Here is a 16451-nt window from a genome sequence, read left to right as displayed (position 1 = left end):
TCAGATAATTCTCTGAAGCTTGAGTAATTCTTGGTCACCTGTCTGCAATTTCTGAATATATTTAAAATATTTCTCAGCAGCCTTTTTCTTCTCAGTCAACTTAAAATATTTCATTATTTACTTTTTAAAGTAAATGTTATGTTTTCCCAGATGTTGGGGCAGAGCAAACATCGTTAAACACAAAGCTACCTGGTGTAAAAATTGGGAATTCAGAGCTCTGATTTGAACAGCTTCAGCAAGTCATTGCAGTAGTTTTACATATTCCAGCTGTGCTTAGTTCAATGCCTAACAGATATTGGTTTATTATTAGGTACAAGTGAAAGTAATCGGTCCTGAGAATATTGTAGATGGTGACAGAACCTTAATCCTGGGACTCATCTGGATCATTATACTTCGATTTCAGATTTCATCTATCAGACTTGACAAGGTAAAACAAGGTCTTCATCTTTTTTGTCTGGTTAGAGTAATGCAGAAACTTTGTAGAGCTTAAGGCCGGAAAGGACTATTTTGATGATGTTTCTTGTTCATTTTGATCATGCAGATCTTATAATATTACCCACTTACTTGCCAGCAATTTGTAAAAATAATTGAATCTATTTCAGTTTCTCAAAGAGGCAGAAAACTAACTTGGAGATATATAGGATATTCATGTTCATCACTCATTTGTGAAAATTGGGTACAATTTTCACTGGATTTCACTTTTTACTGGATTTGACTCCAGAAAGAATTTATCTGATGACAGTTACGTCTATATATGAGCTTGGGGCTGGTCCTTTTCTCTTTCTCTCAGGAAAATTATTACTGTTTTATTCTTTTTAAGAAAAAGTAGTTATTTAACATGTACTCTTAAGTACATGAGAGATAAAATCCTATGAAGACATTGTGAAATCAAAGTTAATGATTTCTAATAGATCTGAATACATTATTTTTTTCTGAATTTCCAATCAAAGCTAAGAAAGAAAATAAACTCTGTCTTGCTTTTTATTTGACTTTTATAAACCTTACAGAAGAATAAAAAAATAAAATTAAATACCTTCATTTTACATTATAATTTAGGAGTTCACTCAATTAACTTTTCCTTTGATAGAAAACTCCTACTTTCATTTTAAATCATTCTACCCTCATGTCAGTTACAGTCTGGAAGTCATGACTGTTAGAGGGGATTTCCAAGTAGGACAGAAGTAATACAAAGTGACCTTTGTTGGAAATGTAAGAGTAAAACCACTGATGCCACTTTCATATATTGTTCAAACTGATTTTCTTTTCCCTGTTGTCTTCACAGGAAGAATTTGGAGGCAGAGCTGATCATCTCTTCGCCAATGAAGCCTTACTAATCTGGTGTCAGCATAAAACTGCCAGCTATCCCAATGTAAATGTGAAGGACTTCTCTAAAAGCTGGAGCGATGGGTTGGCCTTCAATGCGCTCATTCATGCCCACAGGTAAAATCTGAGTTCAAGATGATTTGTTCTTTGTGTCTTGTTCTGGCACAAGTTGTCTGAAGGGACAACTGTCTGTATTATATGTATTTGTCGAGAAAGTGTAAAATTCTCTCCTTGCCCTTACTCACTGAAAACTCTTTTTTTTAAAGCAAATACACTGCCTCTGAGGGAAGGAGGGAGGAAGGAAGGACCAAAAGCTCCTGATTGGCTGCTTATTTTGATGGAAGTAAAATAGAATTTCTAAGGGAATATCACACTTCTGAACAATGTTGCCCACTCACATTGCTCATTTTCAAAAGTTGTTATTTTAGAGACTGTTTTTATTGTATAACTTCGAAGGGACCTTAAAGATTGTATAATTCCAACCACCCTGTCACGTGGCAACCATCCTACCACACCTCCCACTAGACCATGTTGCCCAAGGCCCCATCCAACCTGGCCTTAAATGCTTCCACAGCTTCTCTGGACAACCTGTTCCAGTGCCTCACCACCCTCATAATAAAGAATTTCTTCTTAATATCTAATCTAAATCTACCTTTTTTTTTCTTTCTTTTTCCTTTTTTTTTTTTTTTTTAATTTTAGTTTAAAACTGCTTTTCACTAACAGTTCTGCTCCATCTTCTAACAGAATGCCATGTTGTTTCCCTGAAACTTACCCAGCTGGGAGTCATCTCCCTGTTCAGAATTGCTAGTCTAGTGGGCATTGTTTTTCACCCATCAGTGAGCATGAGAAATAAGTGAAGGTCAGAGATTTGCTGGGAGTGGTATTTCAGTTTCATAAAGGAGAAATTTTTTCCTGCTGTGTAGATGAGATATGATTCTCCTTAATAAAGCTTAGGGTCAGACAGATTAATTTCAGCATTTCTATCACATTCCTTAGTCTAATAAACAGTTTATGGCTTATTGTCTGAAATAACTTAAAGCAAACAAATCTCTCTTCTCTCTCTGTTCTTCTCCATCCCCAGGCCTGATCTTATCCAGTATAGCTCACTGCGGCAGGACCAACCCATCAAAAACCTGAACAATGCTTTCAACGTTGCTGAGAAAGTGTTAGGGATCAGCAAACTGCTTGATGCTGAGGACGTGGCAGTACCCTATCCAGATGAGAGATCCATCATGACTTATGTGTCACTCTATTACCACTACTTCTCCAGAATGAAACAAGGCCAGACAATCCAAAAGCGACTTGCCAAAGTAAGTGCATTTCTATCTTCAGAAATTAAAAGCGAAATACATAGAGTTGTATATGTGTTGGAAATGTTTTTTTACTGCAAGCTCAGCTTCAGGATAATTTGAACTGAATCAAATTGCATAGCCATTTCAAAGACCTTCTATTGTCACTTGAATCATGAGGAGCATCTGTAGGCTCTGATTTCTAAAGGAATTGAAATTATCTCACTGGAAATGGATCCCGTTTTTGACTTCACCGTTTGTTTGAGAGCTGTTGTGCCTCTAACGCACCTGAAGCCATATAAATCTCACTAATCTTGGGAGAATTACAGCTAGACAAAAGCAGAGTCAGTCAAGAATTTTCTAATTTAATAGGAAAGATGATTCCTTATTCTGTGAGAATACCCTGAATTTCTATTTCCTGTGAAAATTCTCATCCTTTCTTCCTAACTCCTTAGTCAGGTCCAAAGCGCAAAGAGGTAAAAAATGAGCAAGCACAAAAGAAGGGAGAAATCTCCTAGGGGGAAAAAAAAAAAAAAAAAAAAGCAAACCACAGCTAAAATATGTATATATATTTTAATCAGTTTCATTATACATTTAGTCTTACATAGGACTATGAGTTACATTAAAACCACTTGCATCCTGCTAATGGAAAACTGAAGGAAGTTTGAGTAGATCTTGGCCAAAATATTGTTATTGTTCATTGAAGATCAGTTTCCTAGGAGATAATTTCTTTTCCACCTTCAGAATTTCTTCCTACCTTTGTTTGTTTGTTTGTTTTGTTTTTTCAAATATACAAACAGCCCACAGAAAACTTGTACACTCAGGTTGGGGCCTACACATATAACTGGACTTAACTAACTTCCTGTACAGTTAAGGGGGAATATCTTGCTCAGTGGGAGGCGCAAAACTGGGACATCCCTGGTGGTGACAAGGCAAAAACCTTTAGTGAAGCAGAGCTTGCTCGTCTAAGTGGTGTGGAACAAGAATAAGATAATCCTGAAATATGTATCAGTAACAGTGATGTTCTCTAGAGAAGTTTGAGATGGGAGCCAGACTTTGAATTTAATTAAACAAAGATTGGGTATAAGTGAGAAGAGTGGGATTAGACTGGACTCCATCTGAAACTCTGCTTTTTGGCTAGACTTAACAGATTTTGCCTCTTATGTGTTATTATGTCTAAGGGCAAACACAGCAATAATATTTTTTACTCTGTCCTTTTTTAGCTTTTGTTGCGCTCCATTTTTTTTTCCACTTTGTATAGGTATATTCATTCTTTTCTGTCTTTCTGCTTATATACTTTTTTCTGTTTCTTTCAGTATTTTTAGTCTGTCTCTAATATTGCTCTCCTGTCTTCCTGCATTTTTTACACACGCAAGCATAGAGAAGGAGAGCAAAGCAGATGGTAATCTCCTCATGTCCTTAGTCCCTTCAAATATGCAGCTCTGAATTTACTAATAGGATTGGGGAGGGAAGCCTGAATGTGTCAAGGAAGCCTTTGAGCTGAGGCTAAGTGGGTGACCAGGATGGCGGAGAGAATCACCCTGGGGAGATGAATCTGCTTTCTCCCACCCACGTGAGGTGACCATGCAATTACTGGGATCTTTCAGCAAGAACTGGGTACGATGGCAGAAAATACAGAAGGGAGCCCTGACACCATGGGCTACTTTTCCTTCGCTCAAGGTTGGTGCTGTTTTACTCCTCTTCCAGCACTGCGATGTTTATTCATCGCCAAGTGCATTTTCTGTCAGGTAAAAGCAGATTACCAGTTGCAAGGCATGGGTCTTTGCTCAGTGCCATCTCTTTTATTAATTTGCCTGCTTGGGGTGGGCAGGCTCAGGCAGATGACAGAGGCAGATGACATTGTTCAGCATTAGCCCTGATGCCTGCAGGGAGGCTACTGAGTTAGAGTGAGAAAAAAATATAAAGTAAAAATACAAAGATGGAAAAATGTGTAAAATGGAAAGAAAGGGTGAATTATTCCTAACACTTTTTATTTCACTATGGATTTAATGTTTGCTACATGGATAGCATTTACCTGAAGTTGAGATAAATGCAAACCAGACCACAGACGAAAGAGAGAAATGTCATGAACTTGAAAAATTACTGTTGAATCAGAGTTAACATCTTTACCAACCCCTGTTCAGCTATGATAAATTCTGTTTCTCTGATAATTATATAAAGCAAGATAGCTCCAACAGAAGAGATTGAGAAGGACCTGTTTGACCACAGGCTGCTTGTTGACATGTGAGAGAACCAAGATCTTGTCAGATGGTCTTCCCCACACAAGGTGGTTGAGCCTTAAGAGGAGGTGATTGGATATTGACAGATAAAATAAGATTGTTTTATTTTTATGAAAGAGAATTTTATAGAAGATCTTAATTCTGTTCCATTGTGAAACAAAAAATCTGAACCTTCAGTATGGGATTCTTGCTTTCTGGTCAGCACACATAGGAACTGCTGACAGTCTCCATGCACATGTTCTTAATTCCAAAATTATCGTTTTCTTAAATAAAGACTGAAATAAGATGTTAAATAATATTTATTTATCTGTGTCATTGGATAAATTGGAAGGGGTCATTCTAGGATTTCACCTGGCCTCAGGCATGACAGCTATTACCACCTTGGTGATATACCTACTACTACTGGAAGGCATCCCTGCCTATGGCAGGGGATGGGAAGTAGATTAAGGTCCCTTTCAACCCAAACCATTCTATGATTGTTATAAAAATGCAACGACTGTGGCAATCTGCTTGTTAAATGTTACCTCCCTGACGCATATTGCAGTATTTGGAAGAAGATGCTGCATTCTACTTACCCATCTTGTTTTATTCTGCTTCTTATGTGATTTGTATATTTATGTTCCCATTACAGATTGTGTTCCTCCTAAAGGAGATAGATGACTTGAAGCTTCTGTATGAGCAGATGGTCTCTGACCTCCTGAAATGGATTAAACAGAAGGTGATTGAGCTGGATGACCGTCATTTCCCCAACTCTCTTCAGGAGATGTGGCTACTCATGGCTAACTTCAAGACCTTCCGCACTGTGGAGAAACCTCCCAAGTATCAGGAGAAAGGCATGATTGAAGCTCATCTCTTCAACATCAGGACCAAGCAGAGAGCCAACAACCAACGACCATACCTGCCCCCAGAGGGGAGGACACTGCAGGATGTGGAAAAGCACTGGATTATCCTGGAAAAGGCAGAGCACAACCGGGGAAAAGCACTGCAGAAGGAGATGCTGAGGCTAGAGAAGCTAGAACAGCTAGCCCAGAGGTTCCTGAAGAAAGCAGCCCTACGTGAGTCCTACTTGGAAGACATGAGGAAAGTGATCGGGAAGCAGGACTTCTGGCCAGAGAGTGCAGACAGGATGGAAGCTGCCAGTAAGAAGCTGGAAGCCATTGTGGCAGATGTACTTCCCAGGAGGGAACGCTTCACAGCTTTGGCTGAAATGGCCAGAGTCATCAGCCAGGAGAACTATCACAGCAAAGATCAGATCCTGAAGAAGTGAGTTTTGGTCATGAGACCATGTAATGGTGAAGGTTGAAATTCGTTGAATTTTTGTGGTGTGAAGGAGAAAGACATATTGTAGCTATGAATGATAGCTCTGCTCCTCATGGGTAGAACTGGCAGGAACTTCTACCTGTGAACAGTTTCAGCAGATAAAATAAATGCTTTCTTCTCCCCTCCTCTCCCCCAAAATCTCAGACTGATTTGTAATGAAAAATGGTTTTAAGGTTTTTCCACCAGTATATGACAATATTTGCTCTTCCAAAAATCCTATATTCCATAAAAAATATTTGTGGGTATACTATTATTTTTTTTTCTCCAAATCAACACATTTCGTTTTTAGTCTGTGTTTTAGGAGACAGAGGTTAGTTCAATCTTCCCAAACTGACTCCAGTTCTCAAGTCTTGAGAAATTATGGCTTCTCTGATTATCGGTATATCCTGATTTTGGACTAGTTAAAAATATTATAAAAATAACTTTTCTTCTGGTTTTTCACTGCTTTTCCAAGATCAGAAAAATTCGGAAGCTAGTGGGAAAACTAAGAAAAACAGTTATAAAAGAGTAAAGCAAACTCCTTCTTAGAGGAGATTGTGACTTATGACATGGTTTAGATTACATTTTTACTTTAGGCAACCATTTAAAAAGCACTTTTTTTTTCCAAGCCTCTCCATTGTATCAGACAAAAGCAATGTCAGGTGTGAGAAACCATAAGCATCGATTTCTAAATTTAAAAAGTCAATGACAATTGATATGCTAGACAGAATTTCTCCTCGTGGCCACACTAATTAGATAACAAAGTCATTTTGACCTATTTTGTGGTTGTGGCCCATCCTCCTCCACCAGGGAATTTTTTTGCATGCTGCCAAGAGCGTTTGATCCAAGCAGGTCAGTCATTTCTCTCCTTCCCTTATAGGCAAAGCAGCATTTCAAAGCAATGGGAGGATCTTCTGGATCAGCTGCAAAAACGACAACACTCCCTGAATACAATGCAGGAGATTCTGGGCCTTCTGAGGGACATTGATGCTATTACAGAAGAACTGAAGGAGCTGCAGGTACTGATCCCTCTCCAACAGCACACAACTGACACCGTTACCAGTGTGTGCCCCTGAAAAAAAAAAAAAAAATTGTATTGCAGGGGCTGCTGTGGACTACAGTACTCACTTTCTGGTACCAACATAAAATAAGTCAATCATTTATAGAAAATACACCATTTTTACATGGGTGTCTAACTGTGAATTTCATCATTGCTGGTACCTACATGAGAAAAAAACAGTCTTTGTTACAGGGACTCTCTCTAATCAGAAAGCCAGATGTGGTATTGCTAGGAGTGCACTACAGGTTCAAATTATGTAGTAAAATAAAGATGGTACATCTCTCACCTAAATTTAGAAGTCTGAAGGTAAAAGAGGGGAAAAAAAATAGCCTCCTGTTTCCATTCCAGGTAATTCCAGTGAATTATCTTCTGGAAATACCTCCAGTGATTAGAGAGGTGGGAACTAGCTCAGGCATATGTCTGGGTTTTAGGTACCTAAACTTATAAGAGAGAAAAATTCTACTGCAAATGCACAGTGATTGTTGTTAGCAAGAATTTCCAAGTATTACTAGGGTGTCAGAGCCCCAGATCTTCTCTTTAGCATAGGAAATAACTTGTTTCATATTGATTTTGTAACGGCAGACAGCATATATACATTCTTTGGTCTTGCCTTGTTTTACTTAAACACAGAAAAATTCCGAGAACTGAAGGATGTGTTGTACCTAAATTGAAAGAATCAACAGGTTATATGAAGTTGTGCATTTCAAATTAAAGATAAGAAATATCCATAAGTTATGAATCTGTCTGTCCTAATGTTAGTCAGCAAAGAACATCTAATGATGATAATGTTGTTGGAACCATGCTGGCCTGAAGATATGAAATGAAAGATTGGTAAAGAAATGTAACACCCTACATTGGACTAATTGATGCAATTAGAAAGAGGACAGACTTTAAAGCATGCAATTCCTTCACCAAGCCCAAATAAAATACAATGAAATAATTACTATTTTCATTATTTAGAAAGCAAAGTCAAGTAAGTTTCTCAAACAAAAAAGCCCTGCATTCGAAATATACCATTAAATGGGTTATTGCAGAATTCTCCAAATACAGATTGTGAATCAGTCTGCATAGGGATGGGTGTATAGGAAAGGGCTATTCTTGTGCACAAGATTTCTGAGACCTTAAGTGCCAACAGAAATAACTTAGATGTAAAAATAGATACTTACTTGAAAAGACTATTGCTAAAGTAGATGATAGAAACTCTGAATTCTTGCCATTATCTTGTGAAATTGAAAGAAAAGTATGATTCTTCTAATTAGGCAGCTTTTCAGCTTTACATAACTGACATTGTTCTTTTACATTTAGAAGCTATCAGAGTCAACAGGAAACTTTGAACTGATTTCTTTTTGTCCTGAGCCCTTGGATGCATTCTCTGCCAATGCCTTTTGTTTCTCACTTTGTTTGCAGGCACTTGTGAATTCCCAGGACTGTGGGAAGCAACTTCTAGAAGTAGTAGATTTGCTGCAAAAGCACAATTTGGTTGACTCGCAGATCTCTTCCTATGATGACAGATTGACACACATCACTCAAAGGACAGCAGAAATCAGCAAGGACAGCACAGTTAAACCAGAAGTGCTTTATGCAAAAGTTCAGATGCTTCGTCAGCTGTATCAGAACCTTATAGCTCTGAGTAAAACACGGTAGGACTCTGCTTATGGCTCTCCTCTTCCTGATCAGGATGGTCAATCAGTCCCCCTTAATCAGAAGACACAGCTTCCTCACATTTGAATTTTTTTTCATTTCTCCATTTATAAAGACATAACACAAGCAACTTAAATGTTTTTCATTACAGCTGACTGAAAGAGATGACTCACTATTATAGATAAAGAATAGATTCATTCTCAGCATTTCTTTTGACTTACTTTGTGTAGTTGGATTATCATGTGGTTATCTCCTCATCTCCTAGAGGAAGAAGGAAATTTTATTTTGTTTCCCATGTTTTCATGCATGAATAGATTAAGCTATGACAAAAAGAAGTTAGAGACATTCAAATTTTCTGTTTTCAAAGTTCTGAAGCTTTTTGATTATGCTATTCTGTACCATTTTCTCCTTATTCTGATTTAGAATCCTAATTCTGACTTAGATATACTGTTTGTTTCTTTGTTTCAGAAAATCTCAGCTAGAAGAGGCTTTGAAGCTATTTGAGTTCTTCCGTGACTGCAAAGAGGAAGAATCATGGATTTCTGAGAAATGGAAGCTAGCAAGAACAACAACATTAGGGAAAGATGTCAGCCAGATTACTGCTTCCATTCAGAAGCACAAGGTATCTTATTCTGCTAGTAGTGTCTTTTCTTTGTATATAGCACAATTTCAGAACATCTATGTTCTTCAGTCAGTGCAGCACTTATAAGAAAACTATCAAATCACTTGTTATCTCAAGTGTCATGACCAGTGTCTGGAACTTAAAAAAAAGAAAAAAAAAAAAAAAAAAAACACTTTTTTTGTTTTTCCCAATCACTTTTCCTAGCCAGGAGAGATATGAGGAAAGAAAGAAATGGTGTAAAAAGAAAAGACTGATCACTAATAACAGCAGTTAGGATGGGAGCCCCATGGATAGCATTGTGTAAACTGTGTAGAAACAACTACTTTTCCTAAAAGCTTGCTGTGGACTAATGTCACAAGTTTAGCTATATGAGCTACTGCCTTTTTCTCACAACGAATTATTGTAAACAAGTGGAGAGACCTTGTTTGTCACTCAAGTGGACTTGAGTGACAAAACTGAAACAGGAGCCTATTTGGTAGTTTTAATGTGTGTGTGCATCTGTTTATGTATTTGCTGCTTCTGAAGGGCATAAGACACCTGAACTGGTGGACCACAAACAAATATCTCCTTCAGAGAAGACTGTATATCAAACTTGCCTTTGCAAAAAGTTAGATTACTTGTGTGTGAGAAGCAGGGGTCAATCATCTTAGGGTTCAGGGAAAAGTCATAGGCACAGCTAAGACATAGGGCTCTTGCAAGCATATGTATTGTAGTAGGTGAGAATAGGAACCCCCCTTTTTGTTCTCAGCTGGTGGTGAGTGAATGAGTTGAGCTCACTTGTCTCCTAACACTCTGCTAGGCTCTCGAAGCAGAATGCAACTCCCACAGGGCCATTTGTGCAGATGTAATGAGGAGGGGCTGGGAGCTGAGCCAGAAGAATCCTGCACGTGAGGATGACATCCTGAGACAGACAGACAACCTCCAAAAGTTGTGGCAGCAGCTCCAAGATGAAGTGGCTAATCGCAAAAGCCGCCTGCAGGCAGCAGCTCTCATCAAACAGGTAAGCAGGTCTTTGCTTATGGGAGACACAGATGTGGTTTGGTTCTGCCCCGCGTCACTGCATACAGGGCAACAGTGCAAGGAAGTCTTCAGGTGTCACTCAGTCATCAGAAAGAGATTTCCAGCAGTTCAATCTTGTCCCTCCTGCAAGCCAGCTAGGCAGGGGATTTGAGTGGTTTGTGCCTAGCGGAGTACTGTGTCTGGGGGTTGCTCTCAATTAAAAACTCTAATGGAAATATCTTGCATAATATTGCTGGTGTACAATATTTTTTGAAGGTGGGATCTGGTAGCTGTGTGACATTTTTTCTAAATTGAAAAAAAAAAAAAAAAATCAACCCACACAGAAAATCTAAACAGAACAAGCACACCATAAGGCTTGGATCAACCATGATTTTTTTTCAAAGCCTGGGAAACATCTCACTGTGACTTTCTGATCTACACAGGTCTTTTACATATGCAGACATTCACACACCTGCAGATAGGTAGCTCTTATACAATCAGCATTCACAGATCACATTACAGAATCTCAGGTATTCTTATTATTGTCCCTTTCCCACATCTTTTCCTCGGTCTGTTGCTTGAACAAAGCTTAACAGCTCTGTTCTTGATGAAGTCTAAATTGTCTCCTCTATCTAGTAAATTTAACATCATTATTGTGTTTTACTTCTTTCTTTTCCCTTCACTACTATGGTTTTTATTTTGTTGTTTGGCCATCTTATGGGGGAAAAAAAGATTTTGCTGTAGGCTGAGTTCATTGTTCATTGCTGGTTAATTTTTAGAGCCTTCAGAAATGAATATTTTGGAATTATGAGGTGTCTACCGATGTTGTACATTCCAGCTTTCTTTCAACACTGCCATTAAACAGCATAAACCTTTAGTTAGGTTTCTTTAAAGAGTTATAGAAGGCAATGTTTGAACCTATTTACTCACCGTGATTCTCTGAACTGTCTGTACTTGATATAATAAAGAACATCGATGACTTAAAGCTTTAGAGCCAACTTATTTATAGCTGTCACAACACCTGGTGGTAACCATATAGCTATAGACCTAATGTCATTTCTGCCTTATTTATTATTTTCAAAAGAGAAGGGAGTTGATTATGATACCTTCAGGATGAAACCATGTGCTTTCTAATTCTGTGTTCCCTTCAGTACTTTGCTGACATTGATGAAGCAAATTCATGGTTGCGAGAAAGGCAACCCCTTCTGGCCAGCAAGGACTATGGAAAAGACGAATCGAGTGCTGAAGCACTGCTGCATCGTCACTTGCGCCTGGAAAAGGAGATTACAGCCTATTCCACAGAGATGAGACGTCTGAAAGAGCAGGCTGATATTGCAGCAAAGCAAGCACCAGCTGCAGTAAGTAGATGAGGGGTCATGTCATATTTTGTTCATTTGTTTTATAATTATTAAAGCTGGCTAGAAATGTCACACAGAATATTTTTCAATTGAAAAAAAAACTGTCCTAATGTTATATATTTTCAGTAAGGCATCAATTTCAACAGAATTTTATTTTCTAAACAAAGAGAATAAAACTTTGTTAAGTTTGCATTGTTGCATTTCAGGATGGAATAGGTTATGTTTTAAAATTATCTTGTCTGTGATAGTTTTATAATTTTATATTATGGAAATTATATATATATTTTTTAATTCAGTAGAAATATTGAATTGGAATTGAAGCAAATTTTTAGATTTCAAACAAGTTCATTGACCAGTCTTAGCCTACCTCATTAATGTTCTGTGAAATGCTAGAAATATGCTCATCTGTATAATTATTTCCCTCCACTGCTCTACACAGATCCCATCTCACCCTTTATTCCAATAACAGTATTCATTTCAGCTAGCTTCAAAAAGTATTAAAAATTTTATATAAAAAAAAAAAAAAGACATTAGGATGCAGATTCTTTGGTTTGTTAGCAGTTTTTAAAGTTAAGAAAACCCATTGTTGATGCGGGCACAAAATGAGAATTTTTAGTCAGAATATTTTCAACTGACCTAAATTAAACTTCTTTAAATAAATTCTAAATGTCTTTCGGTTATTTGGTTAATTATTTCAAAATAATAAATAAAAAAGGAAACATTCAAACAAATACTGGAAATGTTTTGTTTAGAAGGTCTGAATGTTGTGGTCTGAACTAGCAAGTCCGAATTTTCCTTCTACGTGAATTTTTTTATCCAAATCATAAATATTCGTCCACTTGATTCTGTTATATTTTCCTTAACAGATGGTTAAGACAGAAGCCCCAAGTGACTTGAATCAAAAGACAACTAAGCTACCATTCAGTCGAACCTGGGCTACATCTGAAACTGCATTTCCTGGAAGCTCCAGTACAGATGTTCATTTTGTTCCAGAGAACATCTGGAAGACCCAAGATGAAATAGACTTACTTTATGAAAACCTACAGAACATGGCTGAGGTACAACATTTCCATTAATGTTATGTGTTTCATTAAAATAGCCAAGTCCAAAGCAATGCAAAGTGAGGTTAGGTGCTGTGCCAGCTGCTGCTCTTCAGTTACAATACTATGCCTCAATCAGGAACAATGCAGCTGCTATTCAGGGTGGAACTTGCAGGGTTGAGATTATCACTGAAGTTTTGTATCAAACTGCATGAGAGCCTGTGTATTCACTTTATTCAGGCAAACTTCCCATTTACCTTCCAGTCTTCAAATGTTTCTGAAGAGTGGATCCTTCTGTGTATTTTCTTCCTAATATTTGCTTGCTGCAGCTGATAGCCTGTACCTGACTGGGGGGGGGGGAGAAATAAAAGAAGATAAAAAAACTCCTAAATCTTTGGGCTGTCACAATGCTGAAAAATGTAAACAAATGTAATCTGAATTCTCCATATTCTCCTTTCATTAACTTTCACTCCTACCTGCTACACTCCTGCCCAACAAACCAGCAAAAACATGTTGTATGGGGTGAATCTTCAGTCAGTAGCAAGAAGCACAGTGGTCTTGCTGCCTGTCCAGGGCTGAGCACACTAACTGTTTCTCTTAAACTTATAAATCACTGTTGCTCTGGTAAGAAGTATTGTGAGTTTAAGGTAACACGTTCTATTCTCTGTCAGCAGTGTCTGTCACTAAACATCAAAACTAACAAGCTGCCACCTGTGTATTGTAGTTTATTTACATGCAAGGAACTTTTTCCTTCAAAAGACAAAGTAGTTGTTATAGCAACACCTAATCTTTCATCTGTTTTACAGGACAGGAAAAAGGCTCTGGAGGAGATGATCGGATATTACCGCTTCTGTAGCTCCTGCGAAGCATTTCAGTCATGGATGAAAGAAAAAGAGAACATTTTTCGGACTCTTCAGCCTCAAGCAGACAATGTGGAAGTCATGCAACAGAAATATCAGGTATCCCTTTTTGCTGCTTGCAGATGACCCCTTTTAAATCAGACTGACCTTGAGAGAATGGATAGACATCAGAAGTGAAGTTTTGAGAGTTCTTCATTTGTTGCAACTTACAGGGTTGTGCATAGATCAGATATTCCTTTGGTATAAATTAGGTCAAGCTTATTGAAGCTGATGCAATTATGTCTAACTTTTCCTGTGGACATGATATCATATTAAAATATCATTGTGTAAAAGGTTTCTTTCTGTGGTTTCTGTTATGGCACTTAAAGAAAAATGCCATGTCAAGAAAAAATCCTATTTGCACTTTCATCCCTGTGGGGTGGGACATACGTGCATAGACATAGTGTGCACACCAGGAGGAGTCAGAAGGACTATAGGGGAACTGCATGTGCAGGTTTGTATTGTGTCAGTAGGCAGGTAAATGAACAGCAAGGTGGAGATGTCACCTGTCAAAGTAGAAGATGAATGCCTACAAAAAATGATTGAGAACTGTGTCCATAGAATTGGAAAAAAAAAAAAAGAAACACTTCAAGTTCTTCTTCTTGTACCTTTTCTGTTTTAGAGTTTTTTAACAGAACTGGCTGCAGGGAAAGGTCAACTGGGAGAAATTGAAAACTTAGCTGCTAAATATGGAAAGAGCAGTCCTGGCAAATCTGCTGAAATCCAGGTTTGGTTGCAAGAGATCAATAACAGGTAAAGGTGCTACTGGGAAAATGGGAAAATGCAGAATGTCAGCTGGTGGCAATTGGAGAGCTGACCTTTTCATGCCTAATCTGAACTGCATTGAGATTTCCAGCATGATAGATTTTTAACTCCCAGAACTATCCTGAGGGGAGAGTTTTGTATGTAGCTGAAGTTTGCTGAGTTTGGTTCCAGCTGTCACCAACAGCATGGGAATGGGACAAAAGGGGCAGGTGCTGCTTACCTGGGGCCAGCAGTCTGGGGCTCCCCAGAGCCAGGGCCCATCAGGTACAGGGGAAGCTTGTAGTCCTAATGGTGACAGGAGAGGCTTCAGTCAGGATGGGAAATTCATCTTTGGTGAGGGCTGAGGGCCTTGGTCAGCAGGGTCATGCCTGGGCTGGGACAGGGCAGTGATGCAGCCAGGCTGTAGCTTGTACCCAACCCTGCAGCATCAGCCTCTGAGGAGAGCAGCAACCTAGGGCTGGGGTCAGCCCTGGCATCTCTCCCTTCACTGTCAAGTCTGTCCCTGCAACCACCAACAGGACAGGGCCCTTGGGTCCAGCAGCCAAACCCCAATGGGGGAATAAGAGGCCCTTGGGCTTGCATGCTAGCCTCTCCTCACAGCATGGCCATCCCCACGCCTTGCACAGACCTTCACTGGGGCAGCCTGCTCAGGACTGCCCTGGGCATGGCCAGGGCACGTGGGTTCCAGGCCAGATCAGAGTCCCCACAGGGATGTTTCAGGGGGACACATTGCTCCATGGACCAGGTCTCACAGCAACAGCTCATGGCTGAAACAGCCTGAGCTGACTGTCTGTACATCCTATGGGATGGGGAGCAAGGAGACAAGGGGATGGGGATAGGAGAGGGGCCCTGGCAGTCAGGGCCAGTCCCATAGGGAGGCAAACAGGGAAGACCCAGGATGGTAGCCAGGGTCAGATGTGAGTCCCAGCTGTCCCCACTGTCACTAGCAGGAAGAGGGCAGGCCTTGGCTGCACTAGCTGTAGGCTGGTCCCAAGCCCAATGTCATACATCCAGGACTGGGGGGTTTGCCCCTGACATTGAGATATTTAAACTGCAGCATTTTGCATGTCTGTGGCAGGGAAAGCACAATGCAAATCCATTCTCAGGTAACAGTAGTGGATTCAAACAGTTCTATTTATATTGTACTGCAGCAACTGATTTGATTAATTGGTTGGGGTGAGGGTGCCCTTCGCAAATATTGAAAGGAACAGTAAATCCTGTTTTGTCTTCACCATGTATGTTTGGTACCTGTTGTATACATGTTCCTGTACATCCACCCACCTGGAACTGTGAGGCACAGCCAGGTCCCAGTTTTAACCAGTGCTGCTTATTTGCATCATGTTAAGTGTTTCTGGTCACCTGAACAGGATTCCCTTGTTTGAGATGTCACTGTGATGAACTCTGAGTTTTCTGGGGAGCACTGTTGTTCACATCCTCAGCCCACTTAAGTTCTGATGAAGTCTGTTACATAAGACTTCAACGAATAGAAGAAGGATATATGCTTACTTCCTTGCTTTCTGAATTCAACTCAGAAACAAATCTCACTCTGGCTAAAATTTTGCATAAGAAAGGCTACACATTGAATCTGTTTTTTAGGTGGTGGCATGTCCTGAGGTAGTGGCTGAGGCTACATGCAAGTAATTGAGTTCTCTCTCTCTCCAAGGTGGGAATGCATGGAATTGCTGAAAGAGGAGAAGGGATCAGAACTGATTGGAGTGGCTGATGTAAAGACATTTCTTCAGGACTGTCAGGGCATCGGAGCACTACTACAAAACAAGATGGTACAGCTCAGGGATCTGGAACCAGGGAACTCACCTGCTGGGCTGGAGTCAAACAAGCGCAAACTGTCTGCAGTTGAGAGAGAGGTCCTGGTGATGGAGAGGAAAATTGAGTACTTGAGGAGTGTTGCAAAATCG

The 16451-nt window shown here is 39.4% G+C and overlaps 1 protein-coding gene across 1 annotated transcript in view; it reads left to right on the top strand.

Annotated features, from left to right (window-relative positions):
- The window catches only part of SPTBN5 (spectrin beta, non-erythrocytic 5), a gene marked incomplete at its 5' end in the record, with an annotated part of 96360 nt that overhangs the window by 4103 nt on the left and 75806 nt on the right, over positions 1-16451 (top strand). Inside the window, 13 exons of the mRNA XM_082761957.1 lie at positions 311-427; positions 1283-1440; positions 2405-2633; positions 5484-6115; positions 7032-7170; positions 8619-8851; positions 9321-9474; positions 10274-10474; positions 11625-11831; positions 12698-12889; positions 13678-13830; positions 14393-14523; positions 16199-16450. Of these exons, the coding sequence (XP_082618083.1) occupies positions 311-427; positions 1283-1440; positions 2405-2633; positions 5484-6115; positions 7032-7170; positions 8619-8851; positions 9321-9474; positions 10274-10474; positions 11625-11831; positions 12698-12889; positions 13678-13830; positions 14393-14523; positions 16199-16450 (2798 nt within the window). The remainder of the gene's footprint in view (positions 1-310; positions 428-1282; positions 1441-2404; positions 2634-5483; positions 6116-7031; positions 7171-8618; positions 8852-9320; positions 9475-10273; positions 10475-11624; positions 11832-12697; positions 12890-13677; positions 13831-14392; positions 14524-16198; position 16451) is intronic.

This window comes from Aythya marila (genome assembly GCF_965140915.1).
Source record: "Aythya marila genome assembly, chromosome: 5".
NCBI lineage: Eukaryota > Metazoa > Chordata > Aves > Anseriformes > Anatidae > Aythya > Aythya marila.
Note: the sequence above shows the minus strand (reverse complement) of the source record. Positions and strands in the feature narration are given on the sequence as shown.